Below are 21,507 nucleotides of genomic sequence, written 5' to 3' on the forward strand. Positions count from 1 at the left end.
CAGTGACCCCCCCCAATTGGGATTTGGGCTTAGCTGCACCCCGTGAGCAGGTCGCGGTCCTTTGACCAGGTACCCAAGCCCTGCGGGAATTGAGACCCAACACCCGTGGCCCAGAGAGGTGATGCCTGGATAGGCACTAGTGATACCCTAACCGTACAATAACTATATCTTGACACATGGATCAAATATCAAGTGGGGACTCACAGTTACTTGAGAAATCGCCAGAGACAGATGGCACACAGGTAGGGATTGTATACACTGCTGCACGGATATTCAACAGAGACGGGAGGCACACAGGTGGAGATGGTATACACTGCTGCACGATATTCACCAGAGACGGGAGGCACACAGGTGGAGGAGGTATACACTGCTGCTGTAAAAAAGGTTTAGGAACCTGGACCGGGAACTCACTAAGGCACGCTAGGAGACAACCGTTGTTCAGGCAACTTCCTGGAACCTGTGGAACAGTTATATACCCAGGGGAACCCTTTGATAGGTGCACAGCGTCAGCTGATCACTCACCTATCCTGGGAAGAAGATGCTGTCACATGGGCCGACTGTCATGACGGCGCCCATGTCCAGAATTGTGATGCCAGACACCAGCCCACCAGGAAGCCACTGCATGTGGGGAGAATACTCAGCTTCTCACCCGCCGCCGCGCCAGCTGCCTGACCACCCAGGATGACAGGGGAAGCCGGTGGCGCGGTAAGCGGGAGCCGATCCCCGGCTGATCCCTGACACTTGGGCAATAACCCTCTGTGTGTATAACCACATGACTCCTTGGGCAATAGCCCTCTGTGTGTATAAGCACCATGACTCCTTGGGCAATAACCCTATGTGTGCATAAGCACTGTGACTCCTTGAGCAGTAGCCCTCTGTGTGTATAAGCACTGTGACTCCTTGGGCAATACCCTCTGTGTGTATAAGCACCGTGACTAAATGGGCAATAGCCCTCTGTGTGTATAATCACAGTGACTCCTTGGCAAATACCCCTCTGTGTGTATTAGCACCATGACTCTTTAGGCAATAAGCCTCTGTGTGTATAAGCACCGTGACTCCTTAGGCAATAGCCCTCTGTGTGTATAAGTACTGTGACTCCTTTGGCAATAACCCTCTGTGTGTATAAGCACCATGACTCCTTGTGCAGTAGCCCTCTGTGTGTATAAGCACCGTGACTCCTTGGGCCTTAGCCCTCTGTGTGTATAAGCACTGTGACTTCTTGGGCAATAGCCCTCTGTGTGTATAAGCACCGTGACTCCTTGGGCAATACCTTCTGTGTGTATAAGCACCATGACTCCTTGGGCAATAGCCCTCTGTGTGTATAAGCACTGTGACTCCTTGGGCAATAACCCTCTGTGTGTATAAGCACCGTGACTCCTTGGGCAGTAGCCCTCTGTGTGTATAAGCACCATGACTAAATGGGCAATAGCCCTCTGTGTGTATAAGCACCGTGACTCCTTGACAAATACCCCTCTATGTGTATAAGCACCATGACTCTTTGGGCAATAAACCTCTGTGCGTATAAGCACCATGACTCCTTGGGCAATAGCCCTCTGTGTGTAAAAGTACTGTGACTCCTTTGGCAATAGCCATCTGTGTGTATAAGCACCATGACTCCTTGTGCAGTAGCCCTCTGTGTGTATAAGCACCGTGACTCCTTGGGCAATAGCCGTCTGTGTGAATAAGCACTGTGACTCCTTGGGCCTTAGCCCTCTGTGAATGCAAGCATCAAGACTCCTTGGGCCTTAGCCCTCTGTGAGTATAAGCACCGTGACTCCATGGGCCTTAGCCCTCTGTGAGTATAAGCACCGTGACTCCTTGGGCAATAGCCCTCTGTGTGTAAAAGTACTGTGACTCATTGGGCAATAGCCATCTGTGTGAATAAGCACCATGACTCCTTGGGAAATAGCCGTCTGTGTGTATAAGCACCATGACTCCTTGGGCAATAGCCCTCTGTGTGTATAAGCACTGTGACTCCTTGGGCAATAGCCCTCTGTGTGTATAAACACTGTGACTCCTTGGGCAGTAACCCTCTATGTGTATAAGCACCATGACTCCTTGGGCCTTAGCCCTCTGTGAATGCAAACATCATGACTCCTTGGGCCTTAGCCCTCTGTGTGTATAAGCACCGTGACTCTTTGGGCAATAGACCTCTGTGTGTAAAAGTACTGTGACTCCTTGAGCCTTAGCCCTCTGTGTATACAAGCACCGTGACTCCTTGGGCAGTAACCTTCATTGCGTATAAGCACTGTGACTCCTTGGGCCTTAGCCCTCTGTGTATAAGCACCGTAACTCCTTGGGTATTAGCCCTCTGTGTATATAAGCACCGTAACTCCTTGGGTATTAGCAATCTGTGTATATAAGCAACGTGACAACTTGGCCCTTAGTCATCTGTATTTACAAGCACCGTGACTCCTTGGGCCTTAGCCCTCTGTGTATAAGCACATGACTCCTTGGGTCTTAGCCCTCTGTGTGTATAAGCGCCATGACTCCTTGGGCCTTAGCCCTCTGTGTATAAGCACGTGACTCCTTGGGCCTTAGCCCTCTGTGTATACAAGAACCGTGACTCCTTGGGCCTTGGCCCTCTGTGTATAAACACGTGACTCCTTGGGCCTTAGCCCTCTGTGAATACAAGCACTATGACTCTTTGGGCCTTAGCCCTCTGTGTGTATAAGCACCGTGACTCCATGGGCAATAGCCCTCTGTGTGTAAAAGTACTGTGACTCCTTGGGCCTTAGCCCTCTGTGTATACAAGCACCATGACTCCTTGGGCAGTATCCCTCTATGCGTATAAGCACTGTGACTCATTGGTCCTTAGCCCTCTGTGTATAAGCACCGTAACTCCTTGGGTATTAGCCCTCTGTGTGTATAAGCACCGCAACTCCTTGGGTATTAGCCCTCTGTGTATATAAGCACCATGACAACTTGGCCCTTAGTCATCTGTATTTACAAGTACCGTGACTCCTTGGGCCTTAGCCCTTTGTGTATAAGCACATGACTCCTTGGGTCTTAGCCCTCTGTGTGTATAAGCGCCATGACTCCTTGGGCCTTAGCCCTCTGTGTATAAGCACGTGACTCCTTGGCCTTGGCCCTCTGTGTATAAACATGTGACTCATTGGGCCTTAGCCCTTTGTATATACAAGCACCGTGACTCCTTGGACCTTAGCCCTCTGTGTATATAAGCTCCATGACTTTTTGGGCAGTAGCCCTCTGTGAATAAAAGCACCATGACTACTAGGGCCTTAGGGCCCAATTCAGACCCACTCATTAGGCTGCATTTGCACGCAGCCGTACAGCTCAAAGTATGCAAATTCCGTGTTGGCAAGCAAGCCATTAGCACTCCCACTATGTCTTGCCGTGCGATCCCTCATATGTTTTTAGACACCCACCAGCCTGACATAAGAAGCCCACTTTCCCTTCGCAACCTACGTCATCTCCAGGAAGTGAATAAGACAATCAGTAACACCGAGAACCATCGGATGCATACGCAGCACTTGTGGTTGACCATTCCCTACCGCTAGCATTTCGAGTGCTGCTGTATGTTAAACAGCCAAGCAGCGTGTACTATGACACTACCTCTTAATTATGTACTCCCTAGAAATGGCGTTAAGACGCTCAGACACGCTTGCGTTTGCACCACCACACCCCCGTTTCTTTCAGCCACCCCCTGTCACCACCCACAAACGGCGCGTCCTGTCACTCAATCTAGTGAGCCATCTAGGTTCAATGTGCGATCGCTTCCCAATCGCTATGACTGGTTCGTGCACTGCGTCTTTTACGCTTGCGCAGATAGCAGAAATCGGCCAGCTGTGAGCGAACGGGTCTGAATCGGGCCCCAGGATCGATCAAAATCAACCAAAATTTACCATTAGCAAATTTCCCCCCATGACAGAGATGTAAGCCAAATTATATCTACCCACAGACACAATAAATGACCAATATTTTGGAAAAGCAAATAGCACATTTATTTATATAAAATAGACAATTCCAAAGAAGAATAAACAAATAAACATAAATACACTTTTACTGTATAGTTAGAGTAATCAGGATATACAGAAACACTAGAATCAAGACAAATGAAAATGAACAAGGGTTGATTAGGCTCAAAGCGAAAATAATTAGTTTGTGGCTGGTAACTGGTTAAGTACTGAAATATTTTGATTGACAGGTGTTTTCATTTATTGTTGTTCTTGTGTCAATTAGAGATAGTTTAGGGGACGGCATTTTAGTTCCCTCTGACAGGACATTGCCCTCTTTCCACCTGAACACTAGAATCCCTGGTATATGGGCAGGAATCGCATTCAGGATGTATTATGCATGCATGCCGGCATTACACCCTCTCTTCATTTTATATGCTCATCCTACTTTTCTTGCCTTATTCTTTGTAATTTTTCCCATATTACTTTTCTTTTTACCCACTTTCAACCTTCTTTTTTCCTTCTCACCCTTCCCCCACTCCCTTTTTTCTTATTCTTTGTTTTGCTAATTTTTATTTATTATCAGTTATTTACATAGCGCACACATATTCCACAGCGCTTTACAGAGAATATTTGGTCATTCACATCAGTCCCTGCCCCAGTAGAGCTTACACTCTATATTACCTATCACATGCACACACACATACACACTAGGGTTAATTTGTGTTGGGAGCCAATTAATCTACCAGCATATTTTTGGAGTGTGGGAGGAAACCGGAATACACGAATTACAAACTCGATCAGAGCAAGAAGCTCCCTGGGGCGTTTGCGGTTGCCGAGACCCAACCTTAGGGTCTCGTCGCAAGCCCCGATGGTTGTGATGATCTTGACCATCGCGACCATCAACCTGGTCGGTCGCTAAGCTGTGGGTGGTAACCCACAGCTTAGCTAGCGACCAGGGGGCCGCACTTGAAAAGATAAGCGGCCACCCTCACTCTGAATGAGGGCCATATTCCACTCAATAAAAAAAAAAAAAATTTGGTAATCGAGCATACAGTTTATATTCACCAACAGTGTTCTTTCACCAGCATTTTTACAAAATCTGTTGTACTCATACAGACACTATTCCTACTTCCAGTTTTCCTCCCCCTTCTTACCTCATCCACTCCATGACCATATTTTCTTCAAATTCTTCCTTTACTCAGTGCCTACCTAACCCTTTATTCTGCCCCCTGTTCCCACCTCTATCTTTCCCCCCTAGTCTCCTCCACCTTCTTCCTCCCATTCTCTCCTTTTCTCTGCCTGTATTCCTCCCCTCTGCTTTCCTCTCCCTCCTCTCCTGTTACTCCACTTTCATTCTTTTCTCCTCCACAATGGTCCTACTACCCAATCACTAATCTTAGCACCCACCCTCCTCTCCCTCTCCCTATCATCTCCCCACACCTTCACCTGCATCACACTAAACTTCCTCCCTTTCCTACAAATGCACGCCGCCTCACTTTCCTACTGATTACTTCCTCCCACTCCCACCTACAGGATCTCGCCTGTGCTGCTCCCTTCCTCTGGAACTCTCTTCCTCTCCCTTTCAGACTCTCCACCTCTACAAATCTTCAAACGGGCTCTCAAGCTCTCATCCTAACCTGCTGCTTACATGCTTCTTCCTCACTGTCTACCCTATCTGTGTCACCCCTGTCTGTCTGCCCCTCCCCTTTAGAATGTCAGCTCACATGAGCAGGGCCTCTACCCTTATATGCTTCTCCTTCCCTCACTCATATGATCACCTACTCCAAACTCCCCACAAGGGCACTTAACTTGGTTGATGGTGCCCTGCTGCTTTTTTGAGTGTTATGATTGCTATTGCAGCAATGTTTGTAAACTGTGTTCTTATACTGTATTGTTCTATACTGTAAGTTGACGTTTTTCGTGTTTGCTAATTTGTTTATGTAATTTGTGAGGCACTGCAGAACCTTTGTGGTACCATATAAATAAAGGATAATAAAAATGATTATTGTTATTATTATTATTATTATTATTATTATTATTATTATTACCTTAATATTGTACTGGACAAGTTGTGATAACAGGTTTTGTTCAACATATATATTTGGTGTACAATATGGTTCCTGAAGGTCAATTATCTTCTACTTGTAATTTGCAGAAATGTGCCTAAGTCTTCACCTAACTCATTCATGGGGGCACAACTGTGTTCCACTTTTCATGGGGGCATGACTGTGTTCCAGCTACTGGAAAATCAGTCCACAGCTACATTTGCAGCATTGGCCAATCTGCCAAAAAGCGCAGGGTAAGAATGATGAAAATACCGTTTCAAGGTCCCTCCTACTGCTGCTGCTATAGGAACAAACCTTTCGTTCATCAGTTCCTAAGTGTAGCATAGTTATAAAATACTACTGTCTGGGCTTGCATCTTCAATTGCTTTCCACTACATCTAGGGGGCATAAGTTACTAAACATCGGGTTATCAAAGCCACTGGCAATCGATGGCTTTGACTGATGGATTTTCAATGATAATTAATGCTAAATAGGCTTGATTTAGCATTGATTATTGATCATTGCCATTTGAAATCCATCGATCAATCCTGCCGATCATCAGCAGTTTTGATAATCCAACATTTAGTAAATCTGCCCTCCTTTGTGTATTTGCTCTAAAGTAGGTTTGTGACATCACAAAGCAGCGTTAATTGTGAACTTTTTCACTTTTCTAAATGACCTTTTGATCTTCTGATTCAGGTTTTGATTTCTGCTACAAAATGTCCGCCTAGAAAGAACCAAAATTTGTGGGACCACAACCTATTAGTTTACTAAGAACTAGTAAAATGCCTCATTCTTCAGTCTTGTCCCTACTGTAGTTCTTAGTAATGTTGTTTAGTTGCATTGTCATGTACATTAGTTTTTAGTCTATAAAATGGATGCTTGTCCTATGTCTAGGAAGATGAACCTTCTGTGACAAGAATCACATAGACCGGGTAAAATCCATCAGCAGATTTATTTCTCACCACAAGCAGGTATACAGGATATGGCAGTTTTCACAGGCAAGATGTTACACAAAGTCTTCCAAGCAGCAATATATTTCTTCAGTGGACACACAGGTCCAGGACCCCTAACACTAGTCACCACTGGGCCTATAACCTGGGAGACTACCTCACCATCAGGATCCATTTCCTCAGTGTCTCTGCAGCTCTTAATCCAGCCTCACACAGGTGTCTGTAATCAGCTGCCTTTCCAGACTCTGATTGAGGCAAAAACCTGAACTGGACATTTCACATTCCTAATGCCTTTGCTCTGCCAAACCTGGGAGATCTGGACATTCCACATTCACTTCATGTGGAACTATGCTGAACCTGTCACACTTCATAATCATAGTACACATCTACATGAACAGGTACAATTTAATATTTCATGATTTCAAAGGCACAGTGCAAAAAAGATATAACCACTGATATATGAATTAACTCATACTCATTAATTTATTTTCCATGACCATTTCCACTAATTATGTATATGGAGCTCCTACACTCTATCTCCAATGCAATTTATGTTTGTTTTTAAAGCATATGCATTACCTAGGTATTAGACTTCTGGGTGTTCCCTTTGCCCAGGAGGTTCTCACGAGTGTTGAGATCAGCTCTAAATAATATAATATAGCACTTAGGAAAGAAAAAAGAACTTAGGATCCCAGCACTAGAAGAAATGATTCCAAACACCTCGACGGCCACCATGAACTTGCCCTGAGTGCTGAGATAAGCGGGGATGAAGGAGATCCAGACACTCAAGAAGATCAACATGGAGAAGGTGATCCACTTGGCTTCGTTGAAGCTGTCTGGCAAGTTCCTGGCCAGGAACGCAGCAAGGAAACTGACACAGGCTAGAGAGGCCATGTATCCCAGCATCCACCAGAGCAGGGTGGCAGAGCATTCATTGCATTGATAGATGATGACACCAGGCATTATCGTGTTGTTTTTCTCTGGGAATGGAGGGCAGGACAGAATCCAGTAGACAGAAATAAAAAGCTGGATAAAGGTGCAGATGGAGACATTCAAAGCAGGAACCTTTGGTCCCAGCCATTTTCTCATGTTGCTTCCTGGTTTCGTTGCCCGGAAAGCTATGACAACCATAAGAGTTTTAGCAAAGATGCACGAAACGCAAAGAACAAAGATAACTCCAAAAGCTCCTTGACGGAAGAGACAGGTGAATTTTTGAGGTTCGCCAATGAAAAGTAGAGAGCAGAGGAAACTTAAACCTAGTGAGGCAAGGAGTAAATAGGTGAGATCACTATTATTGGCTTTGACAATGGCTGTGTCTTTGTACTTTACAAAGACACACAAGATACTTGTAGTGGTAAAGAAGCAGAAGATAGAGGTAGAAGTTAAGGTTATTCCAAGGGGTTCCCAGTAGGACAGGAACTCTATGGCCTTAGGGATGCACTTTGTTTTATTTTCATTGGGCCATGTGTTGGGGCTACATAGAACACAGTTGCTGGAATCTGGAAGACAAAATAGATATTGCTCAGAGTTCATTTTATTCAGGCTACAGGTAGCCTACTGTAAAAATACTTATCAGAAGAGGTCCTTATGTTTCACCAGGTTCACCCTTAAAAATAGCAGAGCCAACAATCATCTCAGTTGTACACTGTCACAGGCAGTGTCCATTCTATCTTATGTGTCTTGTCCTGCCTACCTTGTACATCCCTAATATCATATCTTATGCTGTACTGTATCTTCTGCTTGTACGGCACTGATGCCATATCTTCTGCAGGATCTTCTGCTGTTTGTTCACTCACATGCATATAATTCATACTTGTATTTCTACTACAGTAGCTGTAATTTCTTGCTCATGTGCTATTTATTTTAAAGGTTACTATGCTTATACCTATTTATATACCCACTAACATGTCCATTGTACTTATATGATTTTTATGTATTTCACACCTATAAGAATGTCTGTGGCAAAATCTGTGGCACTCTAAAAATAAATGTTGAATATAGTGATCACGCCTGTGAAATACAGCTATTTGAAGTCTTACTGAGTAATAGTTGCCTAACTGAAAGTTTTTATATATTCTGCACTTGAAAAACAAATCTAAAGGCTCACATGGAGACCTTTGTGGATACTAGAATCAAGGAACAAAGAGGATCCTCTTACCATTATATGTACAAATAAGGCCACAGACATTGGTGTTGGCCAACATTTTTCTCTTGTGTGTGTACATTGAAAATTCCATTTTATGTCTTTCAAGAAACATTTCTGTTACATTCAGGAAGGTGCAAATGAAAGAAAAAGTCAAAATATCTAGATTTAAGGAAAGGCAACATATCCTAAGGCTAGTGGTGGCTTCTGCAAGCCACCTCCTTTCTTCTAAGCAGGTTTCGTTCGTAATTTAACGCAGAACTAATAGTGCCAAGAACAGTACATTTTGCACTTATTATAAGTGTAATTTTATGTTTTGAAGTTAAACCCACAAAATATACCCCTATATCTAGGAGTTACACAGAGGATGGGTCGCACCTTAGGATCAGCCACAAACTAGATTTTATTTACTTGCACAAGTTGCAGCATGTTCTTATTTTGCATCTTTTTCTTTTTGATAGAAGATATGAATGAGGTAGAAGTTGGGTTCGTCAAGCTCTAGATCAGTGGGAGGTGAGGTGGGAGCACAAAAAAGTGATCCATTAGAAAATGGGGTAAACATGAAAATCAGTAGATATACCTATTTGGTTGGAAATTTCCCCCTCTGAACATGGAATGCAGCCAAAACAACAAATGGGTTGTCCCTTCAGAGAAGCCTTCCGAAATCCAGACAAGCAGCTGTTACTACACACAGAGATAGGGATCTGGAGATGGAAATCAGATCTATCATTTATCAGTCATCATCTACCATGTTCTGAGGTCAGAGTCTAAATTGTCCTCCATGTTTTATATTTCTCTGCATCTGAGGGACATCATACCTCTTGGACTCCAGTGATCCACTTGATGGCAGTAATATTGATGTTCAACTCATTCTCTTGGTCCTCAAGTATTTTGTAGCGTCCGACCTTCACAAATGCAATGGTGCCATCTGAGTTCCGCTGCCAGTTCAGAAGATCATAGTCGGTCGGTGGGTTTCCATTGGAATCAAAGTACATTTCTTCTCCCATCCGATTTTTGAAGTAGACGCTCTTCAGATGGTGAAAGATCTACAAGAACAATGAATAAGTTCTATATTGTCATCTTTCTCACGTCCCACCACTAAGATATGGAGAAAAACATAGGGGGAATTCACCCTAGTCCATAAGACAATACGAAGATACAGTATAATATCTTTCTTTGGCAAAACTAAACCTTGTCATAGTGATTTAGGCACACAAAGGGATGCATCATAAAACATAATCTAGAGGTATATAAAATCATACATGCCAACTCTACTGCAATTTTCAGCAATTCTCCATGACAGGAGATACAGTATGGCTGGTGATTAAGGCACAATGACTCTATCTACAAAATGATGGCCCACTCATGGTGGCTTAATATGAATTGCGCAGCAGCGAAGGCCTTTGATAACGCATATGCAGTAAGGCAAGTCACACCATTGAGAATCAGTGGGTGTGGCACGATGATGCAATTCTCATCATCCTGATTTTAAATGTCATTTTTGTCTTTACATGGCCATCTGCTGGTTATTAGTGGTAAAACACAAATTGGGTTCTTTATTGCCGTTTTTGGGGTTTTCATAGCTGCTGATTTACAGAGGTTTTGCCTGAGGAATTTATAATAGCCATAATAAAAAATGTATTGGTTTTCTGACTATAAGTTGAGAATTTTTTTCATTTGCAATAATGTCTTACAATTTTCCTAATAACCTACAAATAAACACACAGACTTGTATTTGGTGAAAATTGTGTTACAAATTTTTTAAAATAAATGCTAAAAGGGGCTGAAGAGGGAAAGGTGATGACAAATGCACACATACGCCAGCTGCACTGATAGATGATCACGAGACGCATGCCGCAGCCAGAGTTAGCGCCAGTGCCACTACCACTCACTAGCGGGGTGATTGGAGCGATCGCCCCTCTAGCACAGTTTGTCCAACCATTATCATCTCTCTCCTCTACATCATTAAGTGCTGTGATCGGTGCTTCTGTCTCCCAGTGAGGGGGATGTGTCAGTGACAGGCTATCACCTGACCCGGGAGCCGGGGAGGAAGCATTCACAGCTGGCTCCTCACACCCAGGGTTGTCTTAACAGCAGTGTGGGCCCTGGGCAAATCAATGCACTGGGGCCCCTACCGACCCATTCACGGGAAAAAAACTTAAATGGTCAAAACAATTAAACCCCCCTGCATGCCCATCAGACCTCACACATATGTACAGAGACTCTGTCTGACTGGTCTGAAGCTGGCGAATGAAGTGAAACTAGGACTGAGGTGAGTACTCGTGGCTGTAGGGGGTCGGGTTGTCGGACCCCTACAAGCTTCGGGCCCTTGGGCAACTGCCCAACTAGCCCAATGGAAGAGATGGCCCTGCTCACACCCTGTGATCAGCTGTGTAGTCTAAATAGGCCACATGCTGATCACCGCTAAAAAAAAAAAAACTTACCTCTGTCCAGGGACCGAAGATCGGGGCTCCGGTGATGTCCTCCCTCCAGTCAGCTGGTCTCCCGGCTCCTGCACTGTGACCCTAGTCAGCTGCTGCATTAAACAGCTGACCGGGTCACAGTGCAGGATGGGAGAGCAGCTGACCGAAGCCCGGACGGAGAACATCAACGGAGCAGCGGAGGTAAGTGAAAGTAAGGGGGGTTGCCACTTGGGGGGGTCGCGAGGGGTTGCGGCGAAGGGGTGTCACGGGGGGGAGGGGGGGTTGCCGCGAGGGGGGGCAGAATTAATCATTAACTCACCCCCCCTAATACAACAGTCTACATCCTCCCCTGGTGGTCCCCAACCACCTCCTGCACCACATATACTGTATCTGCTGACTATGACACTTTTACGCCCCACCGCACCAATCAAACAAAAAGAAAGATTGATTTTACCTGCTACAAATGCTTTTATTAATCTCAACCAAATAGAAAACTAATCTATTTAGCAATGTCCTCAACATATTTCAGTTTACGATTCTCGCGTCTTCATTTTATTACTTAATTTGTATAACATTTCCTATGGCACACCTGCTTTTTATAATATGTAGTTTAATTCTTCCAGCAACATAAAAGTAAGGACCTGATTCAGACCCGTTCACTAGATGCGGCCGCTCGCTCCCAGCATATTTAAATTTTGTAAAGTGACGTCAAGGCAGCCGCATGCTCGGCAAGGCATTGCAACGCCCACTATGTCTTGGCGAGCAATCACTTTGTGTTTATAGATGCCCACCAGCCTGTCTCTAGCCGCCCACTAGCGTACGTCATCTCCAGGAGGTATATACAACCATCGGTACATCAGGGTCCATCGGATATGACCGCAGCGATTGTGGTTGACGGTACCCTACCGCAAGCACTGCAAGCACTTCAGTTTATTATGCAACCTGGTGATGTGTACTATGAAGCTGCCTGTTAAATATGCACGCCCCAGAAACAGCGTGAAAACACTCTGGCACGTCTGCATCCGCAACTCCACTCCCCCGTTACTACTGCCCTGCCCCTGTTACCACCCACAAACGGCCTCTACTGTCACTCATTCCACTGGGCTGTCTTCGCAGGGCGAGCTATCAAAATCCAATCGCTCGTACTAGTTTGCGCATGCACACTGCGAACTACACGAATGCGCACATTAGCGAACATCGTCTACAATGAGCAGCTGCTTCCTAGCGAACAGGTCTGAATCAGGCCCTATATTTGTTGAAACCAGAAGAAGCACCTAAGAGAGATCTTCTCCAACCAGCAAAGCCACAGAAATCTCTCTGTCTCCTCCTCATGTTACATTTACATAGTTGGGGCACCTAAATATTTTGATTCTTGTGGGAATATTTACTATGGTACAGGTTTTTAGAAGTGGATTCTAGCTATTGTCTTCTAGAAGGTGCTAGATAAATGATACATGGAATCTGATTGGTTGCTATGGGCAACATCTCCACTTATAAAAACTTGCACTTTAGTAAATATACACCTAGATGTTGGGTGTCTAGGCTGACCTCCCCCACTACATGTAATATTATGGTAATGAAAGGTTTGCCCATATCCAAGGCTGATTGTCCAAGGATGCAAGAGAGAATCTCATCTCAGGTGGCTCCACCATAGGAACAACGCTGGTAAGCTCTTACCTGGACCCCAACATGCCGCTGATCACCTCCCCCACTCCCTACTGTTTTTCTAAGAAACTGAGGCCCTGATTCAGAGCCGGACGCTCTGACCAGAGCGCTCGCTCTGAATCAGGGCCCACCTCCATTAATATAGAGCGTCCTCCTGGACGCTCATATAGCTGTGGGTCACCACCCACAGCATATACGAGCGTGCAGAATGATGATCGCGATGGTCTTGACCATCGTGACCATTGGAACTGCGAGTAAAATCCTGCAGTTGGGTTTTTCAACCGCAAGGCCAGGAGTGATTTTGGCTCTATCAGAGCCAAAATCACTCCCACTGACATCACTAGTGATGTCAGTGGGGCCGGCTTCAGACGGTAGGCGTTCCCTTGGGAACGCCTCCATCTGGCAGGCATGCCCCCGGCACGCCCACCAAAGGGGGCGTGCTGTCAGTCACCATCAACAGCACGCCCCCTTTGATGAGACACTCCGAGCGAAGGAAAGTCCTACGCTCGTCGGGTCTCGCGCATGCGCACGATGGAGCTCCCTCCGTCGTTCGCATGCGCAGTGGGGACCATCGACCCACTTGCAAGCGGACAGCCGCTCGTGAGTGGGTCTGAATGAGGGCCTGAATCACTTCATTGAGATGACAAGTGTATAGTCCAATGGGGATGCAATCGGGAAACCGGCTGACGTGATCCTGACAGCCGGCTTCCCGACTGCTTTATCCCAGCGTGGGTTAAATGACAGGCGTCTATATCTAGACACCTGTCATTTTCTCGACGCCGGGAGACAGGCGCCCGGCATCCCGATCGTAGTGATGCCGGGCACCGCGAGCGGACAGCCGCAGGGGGGAGGGTTAGGTTTAGGATGCGGGAAGGGGGGGTTAGGGCTAGTCCCCCCAACTTAGGGTTAAGCACCACCAGGGGGAGGTTAGGGTTAGGCACCACTAAGGAAGGGTTAGGGGGGGGAAAGAGGGGACGGTTAGGGTATTTACCAGCCCCACTCGGGATCTCCACTTTTGGGCTTCTGGCGATGGTATTACGTCCACCGGGAACACATCTGGTGGCATTACATACCAAATCCGGTTGAAAGGAAAGGGTTATGCAGGAGAGCTGCCAAGGCCGCGGCAGGTCAGACCTGCAGTAAAGGTAAGATGGCCGCTCGATGTGTGTCGATGTTACAGATATTTACGCAGGTAAGCGCCGTGGTAGGCAGCATGTGAGAAGGCAGCAGTGCGCTTTGGCACGCATTAGCATCATTTTGCAGCTGCGATCGCATTATTGTCCATTTCTGAATCAGGCCCAGAGTCCTCAAATTGGAACTCTATACTGATGTATGTGATGTACGACCATACTATCAGGACCAGCAATGTGATGAGCTTCATTGCTTATCATATATTTGCCAAGTACAAATGAAACAGCCAGTCACCTGACCCCCATCCCCCTTTATCTCTACTATGACATCCCCTGCCAGTGTGGTGAATGCCAAAATTTATCGTGGAGCCTTGGCCCATAGCACTCTTTTAGTATGTTTCTGTACAGTAAAGGTGCCTACACACTTGGCGATGTGCTCACGATGCAACATCGTGTACGGTTTCCCTTGAACTCTCCCCCGAAAGCTCCCCGGCAGTCCTCCACATGATTTGTTGTAAAAAGTGTCCATTGTGACAAACGATCTAACGTGCATCCTTAACTTTTTCCAGTGCATCATGTCCCAGATTGGCAGATCTGCTCTACAGCATGGCAGATCTGAAGATGCGATGTACGACCTGCGGGGACCTGCATCGGCATTGTGACCATGAGTGGACACTCACGATTTGGGCATATTTTACACGATTTGTCGTCACGATGCGTCAGAATCGGGCAAATTGTGTAAAATATCGGTAAGTGTGTAGGCACCTTCAGCCTGCCTGGGGGAGGAGGAGAACATGGGAGGTGTAGGTGGGGGTGGGCTGGAGTCACACATACAAATGCAATAGGCAGCAGGCACCCAGCCTACCTCACAAGGGTGCTACCTACCGTATCACTGATGGTGGCTGCCTTGTCAATAGCTGGATCTGCAATTCTGTTGTATCTGCAATCTGCCAATGTACTGTTGACTGGTTATTATATAATTTTGTATTGTATAATTATGTATTATTGGCTGGCGGTTAGCTATGCATTGTTTAATATTGTTAAGTGTGTTCTATATTCACCCCCCATGTAGAGCACTGAGGACAGTTTCTGGTGGATTTCAAATATAAGGTAATAGAAAGATTCTAGCTGTTCAAGATATCCAAGGTCAGTCAATAAACCTAACTTCACCTGTAGATTTGTTTTTTTTTCTTTACAGTTCAAAAAATGTATTTCCGTATCGGCTGGCACCACCCGGAATATTACCCAAACCAACATCTACTTAGAAGTCTTGCAGAGCCAAAACATATTGAGAAATTAGGAAATACAATAGAATTGCATTTATTTTGGTGAAATACTTCTTTGGAAGTTTGTAAGGAACAAAGCTACTGTATCTAGTTACATGTAAGCATTATCTAACAGGGACATGATTCCCATCCATTACTGACATCGCTACTGATAGGTGGATTGGACAGGATATGTTTTACCTGCCATGGCTTGATGTTGGTGAGGTCCACGCATTTTCCACGCGTGGTCACTTCCTGGTGGAATGCACAGGAGAATATTACGTTATGGAGGGCATTAGCCACGGCATACACCGCATTATATATTAAATACTGAAACCTGAGATCCAAGTGATTATTGTCATATTTTTTGGCAATGAATCCTTCCAACTTCTCCTCTCCTGTGCACCACATCGTTTCGTTCCCTCGATCAATACTCACATTCGGCCAGCTGCAGCCAATAATACTCTCCCAGAAGGTGTTTATGAAGATGTCCTGAGGGAGTGAAGTGGATGGATGGATGCCCATTAGAAATTCTGTAAACCCCGGCATTTCCACTTCGTGCAATGAAAAGCCCAGTGTTCCAACCATTGTACGATTAAACCTTGTGATGGAGAGCATTGGAGAGGTTGACCACCCATTACTGGCCAGCCATATTCTTTCCACATCCTTTCTCTCTAAGAACAGCTCCATTAACTGGTTGATATGTGGGTCCTTGGAGAACACTATGACAACCTTGGCTGATGATTGAACAATAATGTTGGCTATAGACTGAATTTCCTTCAGAGAGGTTCCTTGACCAAAAGTCTCATGGTAAGCAATGCACACCCCGATGTTCTGGAGTTCTACTTTGAGGATCTGGGAGCCCAGGATGCCATAATCATTGTTGAGTGAGAGCAATCCAACCCATTTCCAGCCCATGGTGAAGACTAGCTTAGCTAAGGCCCGAGACTGTTTATCATCACTAGGAGCAGTGCGGAAGAATGATGGGTATAAGAGGCGATTACTCAGCGAGGCTACAGAGGCGCCATAGCTGACCTGCAATGAAATAGGCAAAAACTAGTTTGAATAGAAGAAAGAAATGTAGGGTATGGAAAGTGAAACAAAAGGAAATGCTCAGATAATGGGAAATTTGGCTCAAAAAGAAACACAGAGGGGTGGATGAGTTGAATATTCACCCATTTGTCGAGTTTGCAGAGTGAGTCTTAAAACTTAGTGGATGTAAGATAGGGCAATGCTGAGTTGTATGCATCTCAATCGCTTCCCCCATGACTGAAGAGGTGGAACTGGACTGTATGGAGCATTCCCACAAAGGCAAAGGTCAGCAAAGGTGTATCAGCAAATTAAGTACAGGATAATTACTAGCAGTGAATGAAGCACACATACAGTATAGGGGGTTGGACACAAAGTGAGATGCATACAACTAGATTGCGTAGACGCATTTTTGGGGAAACTACATACACCTGATTTTCATTCGACTCTTCACCAGGCCCAGAAATGCAAAATAATCTTTATGATAAATTATTATGAGAAGTCAGTATAGAATGTAATGGAAATTGTGCAAACCAAGCAGAATACTGGCACAGAGATACATGAGGAAAAAAGAGATCTAAGAAAATGTGGAAGCGTGGTAAAGCAAAACTGCAAACATTAATTGTAAATTTAAATCAGCAAAGCAAGGACCTTATAATATATTGGCTGTACAGAAATCAAATTATATTACAAAACTAGCAGCGGCTTTTGCTTTACTCTAGAGTTCAAAAGAATATACGCAAAATACATTTTCTAATGTGTATTATGCCCATTCAAACTAATTGCCTATAACGAGTCCTTAATAAATAGACATAGCTAAGATGGGAATACTGTATTTGTGGTATTGAACAATAGCTTTATTTTTTTGGCAAAACAATTCACAAATGGTTCCATCATTGATTAAACTAAAAATGTATTTAAAAATATTTTTTATGGCATATTTGCCTACTTTTTGTACTTCCCTATAGGAGATGCTGGAGGAGGAGGTACAAGGGGCAAGTGTAGGGGACGACATGATGACATGATTCGTGCCATCATTTGTGCATAGGGTACATGGGCCAGTAATTATTAGAGATGGGCCTGGACCCCTGTGTTTTGGTTTTGGGAAAACCGCCCTCAAATTATATGGTTTTGGCTATGGCAATACCAACCTCAAGTATTTTGGTTGGGGGTTTGGTTTTGGATTGCTTTAAAATTGATAAAAATAGCAAAAATCGTGTAACTTAGACCTGTTTCCATGCAATTTAAAACAAATCCGGGTTCCGAACTTACAGCAGACCCGAGCCGGGACTCACTTCTACTCCGAACTCTAAAAGTGATCCGAGCTGGGACTCAGGGCCGGATTCAGACCCGGATGCTATTTGTGGACACTTGTTCTTAAAAAGGGGCCGGATATTTAAATTGAGCACTCGCTCTTTACGGTGTGTTGACGCCTCTATGTCTGAGCGAGCGTCCAAAAAATGCGCTCGCTATTTTGTAAGGACGCCCCTTTGCCGTTCGCATCACACGTCATCTCCGTTATTTATTACATTAATCGGGAACATCGAAAGGCATCTGAACTGCTCGCAGTGCTTGTGGTAGGATTTACTTCCCGCTATCACTGCGAGCAGTTCAGGCTAAAAGACAACCAAGTGACGTGGTCGATGACGCTCCTTTACTAATTATGCACTCCCATTAAATGCCATTTTGACCGTTAGGCACGCATGCGTTCGGATCTCCACTCCCCCGTTTTCAAGCACCTTCCCCTGTTACCACCCACAAACGGTACTTTCTGTCAATCAAATTAGCAGCCCCTCATTGTTTTACGAGCGCACGATTTCTGACCGCAATGACTGGTTTGCGCATGCGCATTGCGAATCATACGCATGCGCAGTTGTGCGAACATTGCTCAGAGCGAACGAGCGGCCGCTTACGAGCATCTCTGAATCAGGCCCTCACTTCTACTCTGAACTCTAAAAGTGACCCGAGCTGGGACTCAGTTCTACTCCGAACTCTAAAAGTGATCCAATGCTGGGACTCGATACGTCGTGGAACCCTAGGTGTGATAGTTTCTCAGGAAAATGGAACTGAACATCTCTATTAATTATGTGATTTGTGGTAAATAGTAAAGCGGGTAGCATCCAGGGGCTGGTCTATACTTCCATCTATCCAGATGAACTCTCCAAAATTCATGAGTGCCCCAGGCATTTATTGAAGAGTAGGAAATATGTTTTACAGGCACAAAAATAGCTTAGAATATACTTGTTTCATATATTTATTTTATTTTATGTCTAAAAACTTTTCAATAACTTTGTTCTGCAATTCAAAAATCTTTTTCTCTTGGCAATGGTGAGACAGGATACCCTAAAGATAAGTGCCTCAATCATACAGTGATAGTCCAGTCAGCAGGTGCAGTATTGGTTTTAAGAGACGCTCAATACATTGACTGTAGCCATTTGGTTGACATTAATGAGCCCTTACATGGGTGAAACAGCACTGACCCATGTCATGTTCCCTTCCCTGGATACAGCATTGCCTTAAAGGACTGTTAGGCAAATTTAGTTCCCAGAGGTATGATCTGAATTGGACAGCTATGTGCTCCCATACATTTTTAGAATGAGTAATGTCACGAAAGTGGACTAAGCCTCTTTTTGTAGGTGCATATGAAAGACAGATTGACAGATATATTGTGTAATTGTAAAAAGGCAGAAAAGGCTTGTAGCGGAAAAGCTGAATTGATACATGATATTGTGTTGGTATAAAGAAGTAACTTTCCCTTGTAAATTGGTTTGTAGCATCCTTTGTATGTGGATAGGTGACAAAACTCCTCTGGATTAGTCCCCTTTGAAGATAGGCAACAGAGGTTGTAAGAAGATCTGTTTCCTGCATTAGCCATAATTATGTCCAATTGTATATGGTATATAAGAAACATGTCTGTGGAAATTACAGGACATCTGGCCAGGCCCTTGATAAACAGTCATTAAGAGCCCTGTGTTTTATTTAGGATCAGAGATCAAAGAATGGTTGTTTATACCAGGAGACATTCAGTCTACAGATGTGTATATTCCCTCACCTAATCAGTGGGCATGTTTATGGACCTAAGCCTATGTTCCCAAACTTCACAGAGAGCTGAAGGTATAATGAAAGAACCCCTGCTCAGGTGGCTGGGAAACCCTGAAGCTTCAGCCAGCTGGACAATCCACTCTGAGCTGACAAGGGTTAAAATCCCCCCAGGAAGGGGTGTGAGGGGGATGTCTGTAGAAGTAGGCATCAATATGTGAATCAACCCTAGTTTTTTATTCATTCTGTGTGAGGCTATCAAAGGATACAGATGTTCCAGACTTTTCCATTGGGATGACCTCATCCCAGAACCACCTAAGCCAATGTGGTCTGAGTGGTTTGTTTATCCAATTTGTTTTTTTATTTTTCTGGAGATTGTAATCCTGTGTGATTCATTTTAACATTATTATATTCTTGTAACTTTTTGTAAATAAGCTTTGAAGATATTCGTGAATTAAACATTAATTCTAGCTCTGAATCTGTGGTTTTATCACTCAAGGCCTCATATGTTACCTATTTTTACTAAGTATTGATAATTGTGAATGCAGGTGAGAGCAAAAGCGCATCGTATGCTTTAGCATTACAGGATTCTTATGCTGTTGGCAGTTACCAGGTTTAGTTAACCACAGGTGCTGAGGTAACCTGTAGAAGTCACAGGCGGCAATTCTCAGATTGCCGTCTCTGGAGGGTCAGCTACACAGGGCCGTGACAGGCTCTTTCCAAATCACCATCCAACTGTATGCCCATTCTCCATAGTGTGTAAGCTCTTACGGGCAGGGCATCTGTCCTCTTGGTCCTCCCTTGCACTATCCCTGCTCTGCTCCATTGTCTCCTTCTCCAATTCAGGGACACTTACTCAGTTTTCTCACCAACAGCTTGGGTATAGAATCACTAAGCACTGATTAGAATTGCTTCTATATGCTCCTGCTAGCTTCAGCGAGTTGCCCAACCCCTGCCCTATAATCTGTCCTACCCAGTCTGTGGTGTGTTCATTGATATTTTTTCTCTACTTATGTTTTGATCTGCTGTTGCATTTTCCATATTGTATTTATGCTCTGATACCCTGTTGCTGTTTTCTCCGTATATCTGTGTACTGCGCTGCGTACACTTTGGGGCACCTTAATTGAATGGTAATAAAATTAACACACCTAAAAATATTGTTTAGCCAACATTACAGAAAAGGGGAATTTTTTGCTAAAAGATGCGTACACAGATATTAATTAGTAATTACTAATTTCACTTTCCTGCTAAACTAAGAAAGTGAAATACCACAGAAACGACCGGACCTGTATTCATTATCTGATTTGTTCTTTTTTAGTTGTGTGACCATATGCTATAGAGAAAGACATGTAATTCAATAATGTAGTCTGCACCTGCGGATACCTGTAGACACCCAGTATAGTGGCCATTGCGATAGACAGGAGAGACAGCGGGTCACCGATGATAGCAAGGGGCACTTTCCGATTACACTGGTAGTTCAGAGTAGGACGCTCCCTTCCTGTCAGGCAGGTAAGAGTCTCCCAGACAGCACGAGAGACGTGTGCACAGGTATCAAAAATGTGGAAGCCCAGGGAGATGTTAGGGAGCAGAAACTCATTGCCATTTATCTCCTTGATGGCATAAACCATTGCTTGGACATAGGTGTAGGATATAGTGCTGAATCTGTGAGAGTTCAGGAGAGATGGGAGACACAAGAGACATTCTGAAATATATACAATACGATATCAATAAAATACTGTTAGCAATCAACGATGATACTGGATGGATGGACGGATGGGTGGATGGACGGATGGATGGTTGGAGGGACAGATGGTTGGAGGGACAGATGGATGGATGGACAGATGGATGGAGGGACAGCTAGATGGATAGATGGATGGATGGACAGACGGTTAGGC

The 21,507-nt window shown here is 44.6% G+C and overlaps 1 protein-coding gene across 1 annotated transcript; it reads right to left on the minus strand.

Annotated features, from left to right (window-relative positions):
• Positions 1 to 7,497: 7,497 nt before the first annotated feature.
• Positions 7,498 to 21,240, minus strand: LOC148506851 (extracellular calcium-sensing receptor-like). The gene is made up of 5 exons (XM_088446094.1): positions 20,986 to 21,240; positions 15,746 to 16,579; positions 9,880 to 10,107; positions 9,642 to 9,765; positions 7,498 to 8,417 (listed from the first exon to the last, which is right to left on the minus strand). The coding sequence occupies exons 1-5, from the start codon at positions 21,238 to 21,240 to the stop codon at positions 7,498 to 7,500; spliced, it is 2,361 nt and encodes a 786-aa protein (XP_088302220.1).
• Between the last annotated feature and the right edge of the window lie 267 nt (positions 21,241 to 21,507).

This window comes from Taudactylus pleione, unplaced genomic scaffold (assembly GCF_031769625.1).
Source record: "Taudactylus pleione unplaced genomic scaffold, aTauple2 ptg000393l, whole genome shotgun sequence".
Taxonomy (NCBI): Eukaryota; Metazoa; Chordata; class Amphibia; order Anura; family Myobatrachidae; genus Taudactylus; species Taudactylus pleione.